Source organism: Phalaenopsis equestris, unplaced genomic scaffold, assembly GCF_001263595.1.
Source record: "Phalaenopsis equestris unplaced genomic scaffold, ASM126359v1 Scaffold000151, whole genome shotgun sequence".
Taxonomy (NCBI): Eukaryota; Viridiplantae; Streptophyta; class Magnoliopsida; order Asparagales; family Orchidaceae; genus Phalaenopsis; species Phalaenopsis equestris.
The window spans coordinates 770,098-792,019 of record NW_018164593.1 but is presented as its reverse complement, the minus strand read 5'-3'; the positions used below and the strand labels follow the sequence as shown (position 1 = coordinate 792,019).

Sequence of the window (21,922 nt, the reverse complement as noted above, 5' to 3'; positions counted from 1 at the left end):
AATCAAATGAGACGACAACATTTTAAAAGCACCACCCGCAATTATAAGCTGCTCCGAATGGGCCCTTAGTTAGTCATATTTAACTACCTTCTATGATAACGATACATTTGCTGTGACACTTGAATGATAACACCCTGTCACTAGAAAAATACGTTGCACCACCAAGTTCTCAATGTTACCTTGCATTTCGGGCTTCTGGCACCACAACAATGCCTATTTGGTGTCACAGTGGTGCATATATTTCTATTCATTTCTCTCCAAATTATTGTCATATTAATTTTCTATACAACAAATAGTGTATAATAAAAACATAAACTAACCTTACATTTATACATAAACACATCTAATTTTTATACAATTTTGGACACTTCATAAAAATATTAAGGAAAATTTTTACCTAGTTATTTATATTACTTCAATGTTAATGAAATCTCAGTCACATTCAACAAATATTATGGTTTGTAGTTTGAGGTTTTATGAAGTAAATGGAGGTGGATTTCTTGTCCCACTTATTAAGATCAAATTTTTAATAAGTTTAATAACTTTTTAATTACTTCTAAACTTGTATGTGATCCCATAAATATACTCTCCATAATGATGATTAATTGGAACATCTTTATGTGTAACAAATCAATTTAATTGATCACTTTCTCATAGGAGAATGAGGAAAAATAAGATTCAATTATCATTCAATTTTAATTTAAACCTCAAATCTAAAAAAAATAGTCACACTAGTACCAACATAGTTCAACTAAGGTTTGAGTATAAACAACTCACTTTTGGTTTAAGAAAATTAAAAGAAGATTAAACTTATAATATAAGCTTAAAATCTTATTTGAGGTTCTCTTGAGATAATTGGCAGAATACTAAATTTGAATTTCATTCTAATGAGTTGCGAAAAAAGTAAAATGATTATTTAACAAATATTCGAATATGGTTTAAACCTAATTGGACCTCTATCTTAAGAGCAGTTCAGACCCAGTTATACATCTAATTATCCACCTCTAAGTTCAAAATGAATAAAAAAAATTAGTTCAAAGTAAGTTTAAGAATTAAACATTGATTTTGAATCATATTTATTTTAAACTAGATTTATTCTTCCATCTCCTTCTTATTATAACTTGGAACTATCCTCATTGAAATGGGTTATGAATCTAGCCTAAATAATAGAATTACATTAGGTTTAATTGTTAATAGAGGATTGGTGAAGGGATCATAATAAATATGTATTAGAAGGAATTATACTGAACATTTATAATGAGTACTTAAGCTCTTAGACTACTACAAATGAAGAAGCTTCACAAAAAGGGGAAGTTTGAATTCATCTTATATTTTAACATTCTTGAGACAGGTGAGAGGTGTAGAGCTTGACTTCGAGTAATGAGATATTGTTAGATAAGAAACCTGAAAAGATGTAAAGAATGGTGTAGAAATAATCGATAAGCATTTGGTGAAGGATTAAAAGGAAAATTTAAGTTATGGGCCTGTCATATAAGGTGCAGCAAGAAAATTAAAAGGTTAAGATCTAACTTTAGGCCTTTTGTGCAAAATAAATATGTAATTTTTGGGCTTAAAGTCTCTTGAAAATCTTAGATTGGGATATCTATAGATGTTCTAGAAAGTTTTATGTATTTTCATAAGATATTAATAGTTTTCTCTGAATTTTATTTGAAAACTAGGTTACAAAAGATATTAATTTGGTTGCAAGCTTTGAATGAATTTTTGGATTTTATGCACAGTGTCAAGGTGTGAGAAAAATAAGAAAACACTTATTAATGATTGAAAAAATGTGTAGATTAACTATAGAGCTTATCACCTATTTCTAGGTATTTTGGTTGGCCAAAAAATCAATGTAACAAAACTAGATCATAACCATTCATAGCCTTGGCTGACCACTTTTGTTAAACTTTTGTGAAGATTTTGTTGGAAAAAATGAGGGAGATTATTTAAAGTTGTAGAAGATTGAAAGAAAAAATTTTCGATGCAATAAAATAGATTTCTAATAAAAAAAAGAGAAAATAAAAGAAAGAAAGAGCAAGTTAAATTAAAAATAATCACTCACCAAAACAATGGGGTGTTGAAGATAATCAAATATCTTCCTCCTTGGGCCGAACACCAGGTTTACTAAGTCTTGGATGAAAATTTTGAAATTTTTTAGCAATTAATCCCTTTTCATTTAGCTAAAAATAATAAATAAGCATGTCCTTATACCATTCCTAATATTATTAAGAAAATAGAGCAAAGAGTGTGAGAGGAAGGAGCACTTTTTCTGTCCAGACTTCTGACCTAGCTCTACGTGCGACGTAGGTTATTCTTGAGTTATTGTCAGGTTATTTCTGGGTTATTTTCAATAATACCAAAATAACCCAGAAATAACCCACGGTTTTTATTTTTGGGTTATTTTTGGGTTATTTATGTATTATTGAAAATAACCCAGAAATAACCTGAAAATAACTCAGAAATAACTTCCGCCGCACGTAGAGCTACGTCAGAAGTCCGCACAGAAAAATTTTTTGAGAGGAAGGGGGCTTCCTAAGTTAAAAATAGGGATTATAGATCTCTTGTTTTACCCTTAATCTAGGAAATAAATAAATTACAATTAATAAATCCCCTCATGAATTTAAATAATATCTTTTATAATTTGAAAATTTAAACTTCAATGTTGTTAATGGGCTGTTTTGAATCACTTTTATTTTTATTTATTTTTATTTTCCTTTTGCTTTTTAAAATATGTTTTGTTTAGTGTGTATTTATATAATTTTATTTTTTATTACTAAAAATAAATTAACATACTTTTAAAAATATTTATAATAAATTTTTAGGTGTTTTAAGTTTTTTAAAGACAATTATACTTCAACTAAAAAATCAAACATCTTTTTGTTTCAAAATAAAACATAAACAAAATAAAATTAAAAATAAGAAATAATAAACATAAATATAAAAGGGATCCTAAATGATCCCTAGCTTTAAACTTTTCATATAAATACATAATCATAAATTCTAAATAAAGTCTTATAAAATAACAAAAGTAATAACAAATAAAAGATGAACTATTACATGAATCAAGTCTTTCTATACTTTTCATGATTGGGCCAATTTTTATTTATCTTTTTGTTATTTTGGTTCTTCTTGATTGGAACCATGCTGCATAAGTGAATATGAGAAACTATAACAAGTTTTGTAGTAGTAAATATATTTTGATTTGAAGTGAAATTTGGATCATATTCCTATAAAAAAAAGTGCTTAAATATTTGTGCAAGGAAAATATAAACTGTCAAAATTTCGAATGGGAACCACAACACACCGCCATAAATAGGGAAAATATTTGCATACGTAAGACGCACACAATCCTGTGTACGTCGTGAGATTATTCAGAGGGTATAGAGGAAATATCTGCATTATATCCCCTGTAACCTCCCTGTAACTTACTTGTAACCTACAAATAAGTTTCACGTTTCTGTAGTTTTGGTAGATATAAATAAATTAGGAAAAATTATTCCATACGGACAACATCCCCTCATGAATTTAAATAATATCTTTTATAATTTGAAAATTTAAACTTCAATGTTGTTAATGGGCTGTTTTGAATCACTTTTATTTTTATTTATTTTTATTTTCCTTTTGCTTTTTAAAATATGTTTTGTTTAGTGTGTATTTATATAATTTTATTTTTTATTACTAAAAATAAATTAACATACTTTTAAAAATATTTATAATAAATTTTTAGGTGTTTTAAGTTTTTTAAAGACAATTATACTTCAACTAAAAAATCAAACATCTTTTTGTTTCAAAATAAAACATAAACAAAATAAAATTAAAAATAAGAAATAATAAACATAAATATAAAAGGGATCCTAAATGATCCCTAGCTTTAAACTTTTCATATAAATACATAATCATAAAATCTAAATAAAGTCTTATAAAGTAACAAAAAGTAATAACAAATACAAGATGAACTCTTACATGAATCAAGTCTTTCTCATACTTTTCATGATTGGGCCAATTTTTATTTATTTTTTTGTTATTTTGGTTCTTCTTGATTGGAACTATGCTGCATAAGTGAATATGAGAAACTATAACAAATTTTGTAGTAGTAAAGATATTTTGATTTGAAGTGAAATTTGGATCATATTCCTATAAAAAAAAAGTGCTTAAATATTTGTGCAAGGAAAATATAAACTGTCAAAATTTCGAATGGGAACCACAACACACCGCCACAAATAGGGAAAATATTTGCATGCGTAAGACGCCCACAGCCCTGTGTACGTCGTGAGATTATTCAGAGGGTATAGAGGAAATATCTGCATTATATCCCCTGTAACCTCCCTGTAACTTACTTGTAACCTACAAATAAGTTTCATGTTTCTGTAGTTTTGGTAGATATAAATAAATTAGGAAAAATTATTCCATACGGACAACATATACAGAGATACATGCAGTGCCCGATCTCTATCGTCGATCACTGTACAAATATATTTCCAACTTCCAATTTTTTTTTTAATTTTAATTACCGTGATCTAAATGGAGATCGGACACACAGTGTCCGTTCCGAATAATCTCTCCTAAATTAGAGCGAGGTTAGGGGTCCCTCTCTCAATAAGCTCCTAAGGACGTACGCAAATATTTACCCACCAATAGCCGCTGCGAGGACCAGCAGCGTTATCCACGGAGCAGAAAGAGGCGAGGCGACGAACAGATGTCTCATAACCCTTCGCAGCTCCTTCCTTCAGGTTTGGTTGCCTGCCATTTCTATACATCTATTTCGGCATCACTTTCCTCTTTTCAGTTGTTTCAAATTTTGAAATCAGAGTTGATCGATCGGTGCATTGGTTCGAAGATCTGGGTGATTATGAAGGGCGACAAGGAGCTTGTCGGAACCCTAAGAGGGTTTGATGTCTATGTCAACATGGTTCTCGAGGACGTCACCGAATAGTATGCCAAATCACTCCCTACATTCTATTTCTCACGAACTATTTCTTTGAGGTAGCTAGTTGCTTAAGCCGAATCCCTATTTTAAGTTAAAGTTTTTTTACCCTGTTGTCAAACAAAGAAGTTAAAGTTTTTTTACCCGGATTTTGAAGTGGAGACATTCCACAAGAGAAAGAAGGAATATTTGAACGTCCTTCTTCTTGCTGTCATAGACTATTCTTTATTCGGCTGTAGGGGGAAACGACTTTGTTTCTGAAAACCTTTTCACCATGCCTTCCTCGTGTAAACAACTCAGCATCAAAACGAAGCAGAGATGGTGCTAGAAACTATAGCAAGCAAACTGTTTGAATGAGAATAGATATTGCAATGAGCAAAACTCTGCACGCTAACTTGCCAAACTAAATTTTTTTCTGAAAAAACATTCAGAAAGTAGAGTGCAAGAAAATGCCTAAGCTAGCGATCCACTAAGATGTTGAATATGCAATATAGACACCCATCGTGTGCTAAATATAGGCAGCATCTTTGTCCAGTTTGCTCTTGCCATCTAGCTTATCAGTTACATAAATAATTATCAACATAATTAGTCTTATTCCTAATCATCTGAGTTCTTTATGAATCCTCAACTTTCACTCATGTTTAGTGCTAAGTAAGGTGATAGCTTTGTTTTGTGTGTTTTTTATTCAACTGCTAAAAAACCACCTTAAGGGGCTGTTTGGTTTCAAGTAGATTTAGGTTAAATAGGATTTAGTAAATTTTGTTAATTCGAATTTATCAAATCTTTAGGGAGTTAAATCCTGATAAATCCCAAGAAACTGTTTGATGATTTCAGTAAGATCTAATTTGATTTAGATTATTAAAGTCTTACAAGCATTTTTTTTTTGCTAAAATCATAAATCCAGCATTTCATAAGCATGCATTCAAAAATTACTTAATGATTTTCAAATGCCTTCAGGAGTTAAAAGTTTAATATTGAATATTAATAATATAATTATTAAATCTAATTAAGCTTAAATTAAAGTTTTTATGTATAGTTATACCAATCAATAATTAAATATTTATTGAACTAATTAATCATTAACAATAATTTTGTTAAATTAGTTATATGAAATAATAATTTTATATTCATTAATTAAGAATTAATTAGTTATTTATTAAACTAATTAATAATTATTAAATGATTAAATTTAAAATGTATTTAATTTAATTAATTAATTATTAAATAAATATATTAATTTATATAATTATGATTAATTTGATAAAATATTAATTAATTATTAGCTATTAAAAAATTAAGCTAACTCAAATAAAATTAAATTAAAGTGACAAAGCCATGTTCCCCTTCCTCTCCTACGAAATCCTTGTCGACGTCCTTGTTGTTTTCACCCAATGCCATCGCATTTGTGACCAAATGCTCGTGATACAAGTCACGGTTAGAGCTGGGAAAACAACAATGGGATCACGATGCACAAGACTTCCAAAACTTCTTTTTTTCTCCTCCTTTTGGTCAGCTCCTACCGTAAACCGTTGAGGAAGGTAACCCTCACCTTTCTCCTCCTTTCTCTCTCTTCCTCTGCGCTCTTTAGTTTCTCTAAATCCCATAAATTCATCTTGGAATGGGATTTACTAAATCCTAGATTTAAGGCAAAACAGAGGAAAAATGAGATTTAAAACCTGCAGAATTTATGAATACATTTTTTGTCGTTTGGTAAGATTTAGCATAAATCCTGTATACCAAATAGCCCCCATGTCACTTATTTAACTTTCGAGTATTCTCTTTTTAATTCTATGAAACTATCCTGCAGTGTATTTCTTCCCTATGCTATCATCAACAAACCATATATTTCTATTTTTTATCACCTTATATTTAATAAGTGTTGCTCAGGCTTTATAATATAATCATTTCTCACTCCATCTTTCAAACTCTTTCCACATAAATATATGTTACACTTAATAGGACCATTAGTGATTTCTTTGTTGATTAACACTTGGATCAATGTAAAATAATTGGTTTAATTGAGGTTTTATGAAATATATGTTTAAATAGTTTATGAAAACATGAATCACTTACTCTAAACAGTCAATTTTAACTTTAACAGGTATTCACATTTGCTTATGTCTCAATAGTTTATCACCTTTTATTATTTTTCCTTCTAATTTTAGCACACGTCCTCTTAATTTTTTTTATATTTCTACAACGTTTGACTTACTACCAATGTTTCTTTTTTGCACACCACTTAGATTGTTATTACATAACCATTTTAGCTGTTATTTTGTAAGATTTATCTTCAAATCGCTAAGATCTCCTCACATTGCATCTCTTAAGACATTTTTTTAATTTTAACAAAACAGAGAAATTATATTCTTCTTTATATTTTAAGTCTCCTATTTAATAAATTTAAGATATTTGAAGTTATCATAACTATTGAATGATAATATCAATTTATAATCTTTGAAATTTTATATATTCAATATTTATTTTTATAATTCTAAATTCTTGCCTTCTAAATTTTTTTCCACTATAATTTTTTACTTATTCCAGAAAGGATTTCACTTAATAGTACTATATATTTCAATATTTCACACCAAGATGCTTCACTTTTGACTTTCTTACAAGCACCTACATAACTCCATTAGAAATACAAATATATTTGGTTTTAATGCTTGCGTTGATTTGGTTCCACAATGCTACTATAATTGAAAACTTCTGTTTACTTTTCTACTTCGTAGATGTTATTATATGCTAAAAAACTTCAATATACTTCAAACACATCTATTTTTCTTTATGCACACCAAATTAAATCTCATATCTTTTAAAGCCATTAAAAATCATAGATCATTTCTTTAATACTATTGGCATAAAATTCACCTACATGATGGATCTTTGGCAAAAAGGTAAAATTGTATCTTCTATTATGAAAATGGTTTTTTCTAAGCCTATATTTTATCATTCATGTACATTCCAAGTCCAGACTCGTGGAGGATAAAAGACTAATTCGTCAATTGGGTTTTGTGAGTACTTGCTAGTCGAGCTAAGGATGGACTTGCCAGTACGGTTTTAGGAGGACTTGCTGGCAGGGTTCAAAATAAGAACATTCCTGGAGATGCTATATTCACCTAGCTCATGAAGAATTCGTTGAAGATTGGCACTAGACTTGCCATATTGATCTAGCCCAAATTGTTATCTAAATTTGAAGAAAATACTTGGCCAATGGTACTAAGAGGCCCAACTTTAAGTTTATGTCCAACGACTGACTTGTATTCGATGTCCAAGTCTATTCTTTGGGCACTTGCTCTGTTTTTTTTTATTATCCTGTGTTTAATACACATAGCTCATCCTCTAGTTTTTTCTATAGCACACAAGACCCTAGATTCCTTTCTATAGGGATTGCAATGAGAGCTAGCCGTTTATAATGCTTACATTATTTTATAGCACTTGGGTGATTATAATAGATTTTCTTTTCTTTTTTTCCTATTTTTGCTCCTCCTTTCACCTTTTATTTCCATGCTTTAGTTATGTTTCGACATAATCTATACCTAAAGCATGATCCAACATTATTTTTCATGAGGTGAGAGTAAAGCATGCCAAGGACTAGAAGAAACACGAAGATTGGCAGCAGGGATTAACAGAGATTAAATCAAAGGAACTTCTACAAGAGGAATTCCAATGAATATAATGAAGCTAAACTTTGTGAAAGATAGATAGCTAGCCGAAATGGAGTAAAGGATAGCCAGATGATCAAGGGGTCATGGATCAGTTCTCAATAGCAGTTCTCGGAGTGCAGCTGCTGAAAGAATATATGAACTTGGCAACTGGAAGAATCTATCAACAAGCAAGAACATTACAATCTCTTGATTAAATTATTGTTCTGATACAAAGAATTAGGAGTGGATGCTCGAACCTCATTGCCTCAAGGGCTGGGTAGAAAGAAAATCACGATTGATGAATGCATTATGTTGGGAGATTGTCGAAGTGAAGTAGTCCAAATTCAAGATTGCCCACCTAAATGTATGAAAAGGCCTTGTTGACCTAGACAACTTGTTGCACCGCTCGAGTCACAGTTTCTCAGTTGGACATCTGTGATGCCATAAAGTGTAGTTTATTCTTCACCTAACTTAAGGAGTTAGCTCGTATATGATTTTTTAATCTAATGATCAGGACAACGTCATTCATTGATTTCAATAAGATATTTGTGATCCAATTTGCTAACGCACAAACGTCACAAAAAAACTTGCTGACTCTCCTTAAGGTGTGCTTGGAGCTTGGTAAATCATTTTGGACTTTTGTGACAATGTTTCAAAGGGAGATGTTTGAAGTGAAGGATCTGAAATTTTCAGTGGCTTGTGTTGTCCTCATTTAAACCCTTAAAGTTTTTGTACAAATTAGGCTTGTAGTAGCCCAAGACTTTAGTATGGATATCTTAAATTAGGTAATAGCCATGCAAATGTGGAGGACTATACTAATGACATAGCAACATCATCTTCAAGATGACCTAAAAAACAAAACTGAGTAAGGAAGCCAAAACGCAAAACGACACAATCACCCTAAGATCCCATGACTTGAATACACTAGTCCTGAGTTTGTTTTGCTGCATTACCGCCACCAACCCATCAATCACTAACTGGGTTGGACCCATTTTGAATGGTTAGACGACCACAAAAGTGGAGAAAATTGCCGCTGCCACTTTTACTTATTCTATGCCCGCAGTCATGCAACTGTAGATGTCAATGGTCAAAACTGTTGAGATCATCCAGAATGAAGAGTATTTTTTGATGACCAATATCGTGAATGTTGGCCCTCACTTGAGGACATTATGAAGTACAATGCCTTTAATGGAGATCATGGCTACAGTACAAGAGTTGTTACCACCTTATGGAAATTTAGTCCAAGAATTAATTATTGCTGGAAAATTAAAGGAATTCATTATGATTGACTTTAGTTGAAGGCCTTGTTAGTAGCTACTTGTTGAAAGAAGAAATGAGCCACCCTTACATGTATAATTCTTATCACCAAAGTAGTGCATGCCATCCTTGGAGGATCAGAGAAGCTATTAGATTAGCTAGTCTTAAGCGACTAAGGTTGGAATAGTTAAACTCGACCATCATAATGTTGCATGAGCCATCCTTATCACTTTTTCAAAGTCGAATAGGCCACTTGGTGTTACCAAAACAACGATGCCATTTTTTTGTTTCATTGATCGTGAATGATAAAATAGGGTGCATGTTAATTCACACCGAGAACTTGTTTAATATAATTTTTGTGGCGATGCTTGTGAAGATGGATATGAGGGAGCTCACCTATCTCAAAACATAGGCCGCCTGTATGATTTTTTTGGAGAAAGGAGGGAAACATAAAGGAAAATAATTTTGCCGATTACATGGGGTAAGAAAGTAGCTAATACATATCAATGATCAATTTTTTTATAGTTAAGATGTCCCAATGACTTGCAATGTACTTTTTGGTTGATCAATCAGTAACACTTTTGGAGTAGTTATCTTCACATGCCTTTCATGCTGAAGTTCCAATAGGGGAACATAAAATAATTGTGAGATGCGACTTACTTTATGCTAAAGCAGATTACTCGAAGGTTTTGAGTAATGTATGGGAGGAAGTACAACCACTGAAGTCCAAATAACTTCAGATTAGAAACTTTAGAGGAGATATTAGCAGAGGAAGCCCCTGGTCAAACTTTTCTTGTTAGTCCATCCTTCAATGACGAGTAAAGGGGTGTATTATAAGCTACCTTGAAGGAGCATATAGATGTTTTCACCTGATCATTTGACAAAACAACAGGCGATGATATTAACGAGACTTGCCTTAGCTTAAATGCAGCCAATAAAATAAGGCCTTTTAAATAAAAAAATAATGACAAGCATTGCAACCCTAGTCAGCTTAATAAGTAGAGAAGCTTATAGATGCCAACTTTATCCGAGAAGTACTATACTGGTATTAGTTTTCATATGTGATAATGGTCCAAAAGGCGAATAGAAAGTGGTGTTAACTTCACCATTTCAAATTCAGCCAGCTTGAAAGATAATTATCACTAGCACTTTAGTTGAATTGGTGGTCGACTTCACGGTGATGCTTTTCCATGACGTTCTCTCTTGCGATGATCAACTAAAGATTCACTTGATCAATGCCTAGAAGATCACTTTCATAACCGAAGATTGGTTGTACTGTTGTAATGTCTTGTTGTTCAAACTCAAAAGCACAAGGGCAACCTTCATGAACTTTGTTATTAAAGTTTAGAAAGGGGGGAATGTTGAAGTATATGTGGAAAATTCACTAGTGAAAAGCAAGTGCCTAGTGCAACACATGCTTGACCTAAAATGGGCTTCACAACTTTGAAATGAATTCAATGTGAGGCTCAATCTATTGAAGGTTACAATTGGACCTGGATTAGGCAAATTATAGGGTATCTACACGCGTTAGAAAGAATTAAAATGAACTCGAGTAATGCTAAAGCTATATTGGAGATGCTGCTCAAGGATTTTCAATGAATTATAGAAGTTGAACGTTCGAATAGTGGGACTTACTATATCATCTTGAAGTTCGGCGAGGTGTGCTTGCCCTTATTTAAATTGTTGAGGAGCATGAAGTTGTTCAAATTGATCGATGAATGCAATAAAACCTTTTAGGAGTTGAATTTGCGACTTTCGTCATCGCCCCTACTCCAGAGCCTGCGGTTGGGCGAGGACTTGTTGCTGTACTTAGGAGTGTATAAGGTGGTTGTTAAATTTGTTTTCTTTCACAAAAAATGTAAGGAAAAAATGGCTAATATATTATGTAAGATAATTGGTCGAGCCAAGTTATGCTACCTATCATTGAGAAAATAACATTTACCCTTATCACTTCAGCCAGATGATTATGACCATTTATTCAAGCACTTTCTATGTAAGTCATCATTGATTATCACAAACGTCAGTCTTGGTGAAGCCAAACCATTCTTAGTTATTGCATGAGCGGTTAAATAGAATTGAGCTAGTTCTAAATCTCATACTTACTCGAATGACCATCAAAGCACTGGTAAATATTTTAGTTGTCATAACACCTGGTAGATTGGAGGAAGAAGTCACTATTCAAGACAAATTGCTATAGAAGCTCTACATGGGTTGGGCGTTCAACTAATAAGTAGTAGGAATTGTAGTTATCCTTAAGTGCCTAAGTGTTGTTTTAACCAATGCATTCTAGATTAACTTGCTTGTCACCAATAACCAAGTTGAATATGAGGCATTGGTAGACGACCTAAGGTTTGTAGGTGGTGTGGTTGCCAAGCACTTGCGCATGTACCCTTGCTCTCAACTAATGTTCTCTCAAATAAATGGATTATGTGAAGCCAAGTAGGATACATTGAGGAGAAATATTTTCAAGATAAAGACAAAAATCGACAAATTTGAGTATTTCAAGATCAAGCAAATATTGGAGTAGAACCAATTGGCTGACATGCTCCATAAGATGAGGAACCTGACTGGGAACCCACATTAACTTACTCGACCTTCTATCGAAGAAGAATAAGGTATGAAAATTGACCCTTAACTGAACAAAGTTGTGTACATCCATTCCCATAATACCTGAAGAGCGAATACTAATAAATGACAAGCTGTACAAGAAGTTTATCACTTTATCATTTTTAAGGTGTGTACAAGAGAGCAAAGTCAGTCGATTACTAGAATAAGTTTATTCAGATAATTGTTTTAGTCACATGGGTGCTGAGCTTGGCAATACTAAGACATTGATATTTTTGACCAACCATTTGTCAAGATGTGAAGGATTTCTCTAATAGGTGCCTATAGTTATGAGTTTGCTCCTATGCATTTTAAAATGTTGTGTAAACTGCAACCAATTTCAAGTCCATGGATATTTGTTGTTTGGAATTTGAACTTAGCTCATTCTCTTTGTGAAGGGGTAAAGGAAGTTCATCGTAGTCTTGATTAACTATTTCATAAATTGGATAGAGTCAAAGAAGTTTGCCAAGATATCATGGAAGTCTTTCGTAATTATTGTTATGAAGTACCACATGCAATATCACTTACAATGATTCTCTATTTTCATATAAGTTGCTCAAAGATTTCATACTGAGCAAAGTGATTCTTCTCAATTTTTGTTTCGGTGCACCGTTTGAAGACAAACAACCAAAGTACAAGTGGAGAATAAATGAACCCTGAACCTTTTGAGAAAAAAAGGTTGAAGTTGTTAGTGGAAAATGGTTGTCGGACCTTGTTAGTCTTATAGGCTCTTTGTTTTACTCTACACTCAGTAACACTGGAAAAACTTTTTATTTAATTAAGACATGATTAGCCAAGGACTTAGATGGCAACTCAGGGATTGAAGGCCATGAGATATTAATTTAGTAAAACTAAAAAGTTACAATGACTACTCACCGAATAAGAGCTATGATTATTAAATGAAAGAAAATTCGTACTTAGCAAGATCTTCATACTCCTTTTCTAGTCTCGAGCCATTACATATGGAAATAAAGAATATCTAATGGATTCAAGAAAAGATAATCCTCATGTCCAAAAGAAAATGCAAAAAATAACACTGATTGCTATATCAACTAATGAAACTTCTCTCTGATGTCACATATACCCCCTCGAGAATTAGCCAATGACTTGACCTTAAACTCAATCATTAAAGTCGCTGATCTCCATGTATCGTTCTCAAGTGGGTCGCAACCTTAGAGTCGAACACTCTGTGCTATGATAAGATCCGTAATGAATAGTTTGCATGGTCCACTCTCTGGTGAGTTTAAGTTGCGACTCTCAAGATGAGGTCCATTAGAGGCGATGACTTTTTGGGGAGATACGTATATGAAAGGGGAAGAGTAACATTTTGTTGAACGACATTAATCATTACAATGAGCTTAATTGGCTGAAGTAGTTGGTTCGGCTTCAAAGGATCTAATCTAGCATATGAAAGCATGTAGCTACCTTGGCTAGTTGAAAGAGGTATCTCACCTGTGTGCCAACTTGCCAAAAAAGCCACTTCATTAGTATTTTGAGTAACTCACCCATGAGACCGAAAGTTCTCAATTTGTCCTAAAAGGCCACTTACAGGATGAGAACCTTCTTATTTGGCCTAAAAGCCTCTTCGCTAAGAGCCTATTCACTGGTTGAGGTTGAAATCTCTCTGTGCTCGTATGAGTCTTTTAAAGACTATATATTTTAATCGGCCTAAAAGTCTTTTTGCTGTTTTAATGCCTATTCAACTACATTGACTGACTTTAAAACTTGAAAATTTTCATCTATAACATGCTAAAGTCTTACTTTTAGTCTTTACTCTTATAGTTTTATACTTAATAAGCGAACCCAACTTAATAGTTCAAAAGAAAATAACAAAAATAAAAGCATATGAAGGCAATTAAGGTAAAAGTTTTTTCAATCATGCTTTTCTTTACAGAGAGCCAAATGTAAATGAACAAAAAAAAGAGAAGAAAATTATGAGGTACCCTTCTTGTTCGATTTTTCTACATGCCTGGTTGTCCCATAAAAGCCATTCTAGTTCTTGAGAGCTTTCAGGATAATCTTCTTAGCTGCCAATTGTTCTAGGCAAAAACATACCAGCCTCTTAATAATGAGCCTAAACTTCAAGGCATTTAGGATTTTGGTTTATTGAACTCATGGACTTGTCAATGGTTTTTCTATTGATTAGTTCCTTCCAAATGGCTTCATTTCTTTTAGTGTCAACTTTAGTTGCTTCTTAAAAGGTTGAATCCATGATTCGACAGTTTTTGGTAATGGCTACATCCTTCTCAGATAAAAGTTCAATTAGATCGATTTTATTCTTCGAAAGTTCTTTTTCGCCTTCAAGCGTTTCATAAGCCAACATCTACTTTCTCATAGACTTACTGTTCTTAATATTTTTCTCGACTCATCTTCTTAACCATCTATAACTGCTTGCCATACTTACTCTAACGAGCTTATATATTGCTCATGGATGGTTCGCACCCTCATGGTCTCCAGATGCAAGTTGCGCTTAAGAAGTACAGTGTTCTCTTTGTCAAATGTCTCATAGAATATGGCTGGCCCATGTCGAGCAGAGCAAAGTGATTTATCGATGAGCAAGATTCAACGTTGTAATCAATCCTCCCAATGTTCATCTCCTCGTAGTATTTGAAGGCCGACTTCTTTGAATCTCTAGGGCAAACTTTTCCCTCCTTTTGAGTTGCCCTATAATACCTTTTCTTTTTTGTGGGGTCATCTTTGATTCCTTTTCCTACTACTTTTGACGACACTTGTTGCCATGTCTTTGCTGATGACCGTCGTAGCTAGCCACCTCTTAGGCCTTGATTTTGTAGCACTACCCACCTTTTGGGATGAGGTCATCTTTGTTGTAGGGATTGCTCTATTGAAATCTTGATTGGGGAAGCGGTCTTCTTCTCGATGTTGACTGGACCTCCTTTTCAAATGGATAAGAGCTAAGGATTGACATGCCACTCCCTCAGGGCTCCCTCTCTTTCTTACTCCCCCTTCATTCTCATTGCTCCCTTTAAGAGTGTGAGGACTTTTAGGAATCCTATTTCATTAGAAGTGAGTTATACATCTGACTCAGCTAAAAATAAAAAAAGAATTTAAGTTAAAAATTCACCAAAAGAAAATATAAACAAATTTGTGGCACTTTGTTTTGTCTAACCAAAGGAGAGGAATCGAAGAATTGAACACTCGAGAGAAATTGAAGAAGAGGAAATGAGGAGTCGGTCAGCCGATCAGAAGGGAGAGGAAACGATGGGGCTTGGAGTTAATCAAGACTGGAACGGACGGTCGGACGGTGAAAATCAATTCACTGCTTTTCTAATTCTATCACTAACAATTTAATATTCAAATAATACATGAAGAACCATTAAATAAAGCAATTAAAATTAACAAGTAGAAATTTATACCTTTTTTATTATTGTTTTTGCCTCCTGTATATATTTGCTTATCTCCTATTCAACTTGTTCAAATATTTAAAACCTAAAAAATAATATGGAAACAACATAATGATTTTTTTAAAAATAACTCATGAGTAATCACACTTCTAACCTACAATAATTCAAGAAAAAAGTACAATATGTATGCTAGTCTATGAGAAATCTTATAATATGTTGGTCTTTCATAATTTTATAAGCAATCTGATATATACTAATGCATGTATCAATAACATTTTTTCTAAATGAACATACACTAATTTTCTATATGTATTTATCTTAAATTTACTTTACTTTATATTCTTTATATACATTTCTATCTCTGTGAGGATCATTGTCAACAACCTAACACCGACCAATATTGTCCGGTCGGCACAGCAGTTAGCGATCTACACATCACAATTCTAAGGTGGAAAGACTCTTATCTGCCCCTGACCAATATTTTCTTATCGGCACATCAGTTAGTAATCGAACCATCACAATTATCTAGGGTGGTAGAAAAACTCTAGGCACACAAGTACATTGGTGTCTCCTGCCTGTACCATTAGGGGGTGAAATCCGCATCTGAACATGCACATACAAGCATTGATATATAAGCTATTTTGTTCTTCATAACACATTATTCTGAAATATTTCTATGCAATCTAGTAACATGCAAACTTCTCTGTTGTGCAACTATTAATCATGTATATCTCTTATATCATTCATATATCTAGCATGCATATCTTTTCTATATGCCTATTTTACATGTCTATCTGATATATAATGTCTATCTAAATATCATTCATCTCATGCATGTCTTTCATGCATGTACATCTTTTGTAACTATTCAGTCATACATAAATTTTCTATCTAACAATATGAAGAATCTGTTGCAATATAAATCTTATTGAATTAAAGAAAACATTAAATCAACATATATTTTGAAATAAAAACGAGTATTGAAACTTTGAAATATATTATTCACCTCGGTTGTTACACTAAAGCTTTAATTCAGATAAGTAGCTGGAGGTTACGATAACTTTTATATTGAGCTCAATAACCAATAAAACATCATATTAAACTTTAAGATTAATTGATTTCCGTAAATGTAATTATTTTTTTTAAATTAACATAGGATTCTTTACATGAAATTTATGGAGCTGTCCTATGACGATCTTTTACATGCTTGTATTTAATTCGTCGCCTCAGATAAACAATCTGGAATCTTAAAGATTTTAGCATTTTATACATTTTCGGCTCATAAAGTAACTAAGCCCAAAAAGGAATATTCTTACCTCAAAATAGGCTTCTCGACATAAATCCGCCTTTTTGAAGTAGCCAAATTTACTTTATAAACTCCGGTATCAAATGTTTAGTTATCTCTATTGTGAAATGGAGATCCTGGGCTTGATTCATGGATACAATCCCTCTGCAATACCAAGATACTGGATCGTGTTTTAAGTTCCTACTCAACCAATAAGGCACTATTTTTTTTGGGTTTACCTTGTGTTTAACAAGTTTATGCTCCTGTTGTCCCAATTAGTGCACAGTTTATCTCAATCAGCACGTTTTGTTATTTGTGGCATCAAATGCTGTTCATGTATTTTTATTTTTTAGTGTATCTATTTTGATTGCGCTAAATGATTTCCATTCATTGTATTTTTGCCATTCCAGTGAAATAACTTCTGAAGGGCGGAGGATAACCAAACTTGACCAAATATTACTGAATGGAAACAACATTGCTATTGTAAGTGACCGCTACATTTGTGCATCTGATTAATTTTTAATTTTTATTTTGGTAACTTAATTTAGTGTCATTTGAATACTAACACTTATTTTTGGTTGCCAGCACTATTACAAATATAATGATCTGTTTGCTTCGTTGTGGTATTAGTTAAGACTTCTTAATGTATAGAGTTGTAAGGTATGCTGAGTCTTTCTTAACGGTGCAGATGCTCAAGAAGGTAGTAGGTTGCTGTGAAAGGCAAGAAAAAGCAGTCCATCTGGGGGAAATCGTGGGAACCTAGTAGGAGGGATCACTTTGACTCCTTTCACATGGATCCCTATAAGAGATGGATTGCATCATGCTTCCAATCCTAGGAAGGATTCCTAGATTGATATTTAATGAGAATGAAAACATCATTTCATTCACCTTATCTTCAACAATGGACGACAATATTTGGAGAACTAAAATGACAAAAATTCTTTTAGGGCCTTTACAGACATGAGGACAATGATAGACTTTTGGTGAGTAATTATGGATGGATTCATATGCAAGTGATTGAATGGATTTGCTGATCGGTTTGATGAGATCACTAGCGTTTAGAAGGGGATGCTAATTTGTCAATGAAGTGACCAGTTCCGTATGAGCATGGGAGAATAGCTTTTTTTCACTGGACAAGTGGTCTCTCAAGTTGGGGCACACATTTCCCATAATCGAGAGTGATTCCTTGAGTTGGTGTGAGCAACTCTAGAGAGTTTGTTGTAGTTTTTGTTGAGTGCAGTTTGGCTTTCCAAGAGTGTCCCTAAAGCTCAAGTGAGTACTTTTTAGGTTTCGGTTGTCCTTTGGCCTTGGTGAGTGATTCTTCTTGAGCCATAGTTTTTGATGAGCACACCATTGTATTTGCATTCGGAATATACATTTATTTCCTTAATTTTTTGTGCATTTGAAGTGCGATATGTAAAAAGAAGAAGAGAATGGAGTTTGTCATTTATTAACTTCAATGAACAAGTATAGTGAAAAAATAGATTTCAAGGCTTATTTAATCTTGTGTTAGGAACCATGCCCATTTTATGTTTTAATAATGACTTTGATTTGACCACTACATACATCAACAATGCTGATAGTCTAAATGAATTTCTGCATCGGATTTGGGGCTTGATCTTTTTTTTGCCTTCCTTTGTCATAGTGGCTGAATAAATTTTCCTTACCTCCAAATAGCCTAGGCGTCTGTCTATAAGGGAAGTGGCGGGCATTTCTAACTTTGAATTGTTTCGAAGCATTCATCACAATCATAAGCAGGGTTAGCAAAAGGAGTGGTCATCTTGTCGTCATCCAGTGGTCAATAAGAGAAGATATTAAGGAAGGCGGAAGACCATACTCGTGCGATGGTGAATTTCCTTTGTGCAAATGCTTATGGGCTGCTCCATTCTGATTGCTATTGCGGCTAGTCAAATGATCGATTCATTAGCTCAAGTGGCAGCTCCAACTTAGGTAATCCTGCCTCTTAAAACATATACATTGGAAATTATAGCTTTGATCTATCATTTACATAGGATTGAGAAAAACCCGTTGTAGGAAAGAGTTAGTTTAAAGAGTCATGTTTATCATTCTTAGCTAATTTATTGTTAATTTGATCCTGAGAGAATTTCTGGGTTGGTCTAGTCTAGTTTGAGGCTACAACTATTGTAGGTTTGACCTCTGACCCTTGACTCTAAATTAAGGGTTTTTGTTGGCACCTTGTCTGGGTTACTCTCGACAATTTTCTAAGTAGAGAGTTTCTAGTTCTTGATTTTCAATGATGTATGCGCGATTTCAGTATGGAGGCATGTGTGCCACCTAGGAATGATTAGGCCGCTAAAGCTATAAGTGAGGCTATTATGATCATTTTGGTGGATGCACATGACAAGAACAAGCTTTTTATGTTGCCTAATAAAAAACATAGTTTTGAGAAATGAGACTTTGTCTTTAGTAGTCCACTGTTCTATATCTCATATAGGCTAGGAATGGGCACGTCTAGTAGCTCATGTTGAGGGTTTGTTGGCAACTTGCCTAATTGAGATCCTCTTTGGTCTCCAAACAAAATCAAGTGTGTGCTTTATGGGATCTACTCATTATTATTGCCTCCAATGTTTAGGATGAGAAGAAGAAGCTCGCCTTTTTTGAGAGGGCTCTTTTTTTTTTTTGCGGCCCTTGATAATGTAGCTAATTTTATTGACCTAGAGGTCTAAAATCAAAAGGTTAAAATTATGACTGGGATGTTTCTTGAAAGTCGAGCAAGTTTTACCATGTGGTGGTTTTATTTTACGATTTGTGAATAGTGGTGCAATTCCCATAATATTTTATTTGATCATCTTCGTTTGTTTTTCTTGGCGGTGAGGAAATGTGGTTTCATTAATATAATAGTTTTTTAATAACCTTTTTGTGTGTGCCTTTAAGTGACTATTTTTATTGCAATTTTTGTCCTTTTGTTCATGTGTTATTCTTAGTGCTTTCTGTGTCATTTGTTTTTTTATTTGGACTCACTGACTTCGGTATCATAGGGAAGCGAGTGAGGGTACCCTAATTGTGATGACGAAAAAGTAATTTTATTTAAAATATGATTTTCTTACGTTTATGTGGATGTCCCAAGAATCCTCTTTTTTTACAAATAATCTTTTTTCTCTCTCATAATAACTTTACAACTTTCATTTGTGTTGTGTCATTCTCTCTCTCCACTCATAGATTTTTTCCCTTTCTTCACTCATAGATTTTTGTTCACTACATTGAGCATATCTAGTTATGACAGTTTTGCTTGCAAAATGCTAAAAGGCATTTATAGAAGCGGAGTCTATCCAGCTTTCCAACATTACTTTGCTACAATCTAATTTGGAGCATCTGAGGCGTTGTTTCAAAGAAGTGAGTTTTTCAGTGCGAATTCCAAAGAATGGATAGTTTCCAACTCTTTGCGTAATGTATTGTGTTTCTTTTTGGACTTAACTTGATCGGGTTAGCGATTTTCTTGTGTGTTTGGAGATTGTCAATATCTTAAACTTTTGTGGGCTCCTTCTCTCTAATGTCATCCAAAACTCTTTTGTGAATATCTTCACCATGATTTTGTAAATGAGGGCAGAGGTTCCATGGAGTGTCAACTTCTTTTCCCATATTTCTTCATGAAATCCTTTTAGGATGGGTGCATCTAATTCTCATAACCATGAGCGACCGACTAATTTGGAGAAAATAGTGGCACGAATTAGAAAGCCATTTTTCATTTTTTTTTTGGAGTTGGCTATTGGACACCAAAACTAGACCATTCCCACTGGCTAAGGAGAGGTTGACCTTGCCTTGATGTAGAGAAATGTAGTACCTTTCTATGGCCCAAGGGTTTGGCTTTGAATGTAAGTTGCCTCATCAGAGGCTGTGAGAAGGAACCTTTATGATAAGTGAATTTCCTTTTTATTACAAAAGTTTTATTTCTTTACACGTTGCCCCTAAATATTTGTGTGAGTGATTTAACCAATGGTTGATTTAATGCATACACCACCCCGTTGAGCTTATAGTATTGAAATTCTTAGAGGTTAATATCACGACTTGACCCGGGGCTTGAAATTAAATAAGGCGAGAACAAGTGACAGACAGTGGAATTAAGTTTTCTATATTTTTAATTTTATCACTAATAGTTTAATATTAAAAAAATAATTGAAAGAGCCACTAAAATAAATATGTTAATTAGCAAATAAAAGTTAGCTTTCTAGTTGTTGACCACTTTTTTGGTACACGTTAGCTTCTCAGTATTCTTCTTATTTAGATGCTTAAACCTGAATTTTTTTTAAAACAATATAATAAGTTATATGAGATAACACGGGAGCAATCATACTTCTAAACTACATCAAACCAAGGAAAAGAAACAATATGCATGGTGATTTTTCATATTTCTATAAAAATTATGTAATAATCTAATGTATGTGTTCATTGCATTTATTTAACAGAATAAACTTACACTTTGATGTGCATTACATTTAATTGTACTCTTCAAGGTATAATCTTTAACTTTACTTTTTTTTCATGCTATTAACATTCACATTTGTCTTAGAAGTATCGTCAAAACAAAACCTAACATACTGCTGATCGATATTTTCCCGTCGGCATAACAATCTGTGATCTAATTTACACGATTGTCTGAGGTCGAAAGGCGCATACTCGCCAATATTTTATATTCTCACATCGACACAATGGTTAGTGATCTAAATATCACAATTTTATGTGGTAGTAGGATAATATCTATACACACGGGTACACCGTTGTCCCCTACCTGCACTACAAGGGGGTGAACTCTTCTTGGCATGCACACACAAATATTCATATATATATATATATATACATATATATATACATATATATATATATA

The 21,922-nt window shown here is 33.1% G+C and overlaps 2 protein-coding genes across 2 annotated transcripts in view; one reads left to right on the top strand and one right to left on the bottom strand.

Moving 5' to 3' along the window:
• Positions 1–186, bottom strand: part of LOC110021885 (SUPPRESSOR OF GAMMA RESPONSE 1-like) — a 1,095-nt gene extending 909 nt beyond the window's left edge. Inside the window, exon 1 of the mRNA XM_020720589.1 lies at positions 106–186. Within this exon, the coding sequence (XP_020576248.1) occupies positions 106–186 (81 nt within the window). The remainder of the gene's footprint in view (positions 1–105) is intronic.
• A 4,385-nt stretch (positions 187–4,571) lies between these two features.
• Positions 4,572–21,922, top strand: part of LOC110021899 (sm-like protein LSM5) — a 26,124-nt gene continuing 8,773 nt past the window's right edge. The window contains exons 1-3 of the mRNA XM_020720607.1: positions 4,572–4,730; positions 4,809–4,932; positions 17,490–17,562. Of these exons, the coding sequence (XP_020576266.1) occupies positions 4,697–4,730; positions 4,809–4,932; positions 17,490–17,562 (231 nt within the window). The 5' untranslated portion in view covers positions 4,572–4,696. The remainder of the gene's footprint in view (positions 4,731–4,808; positions 4,933–17,489; positions 17,563–21,922) is intronic.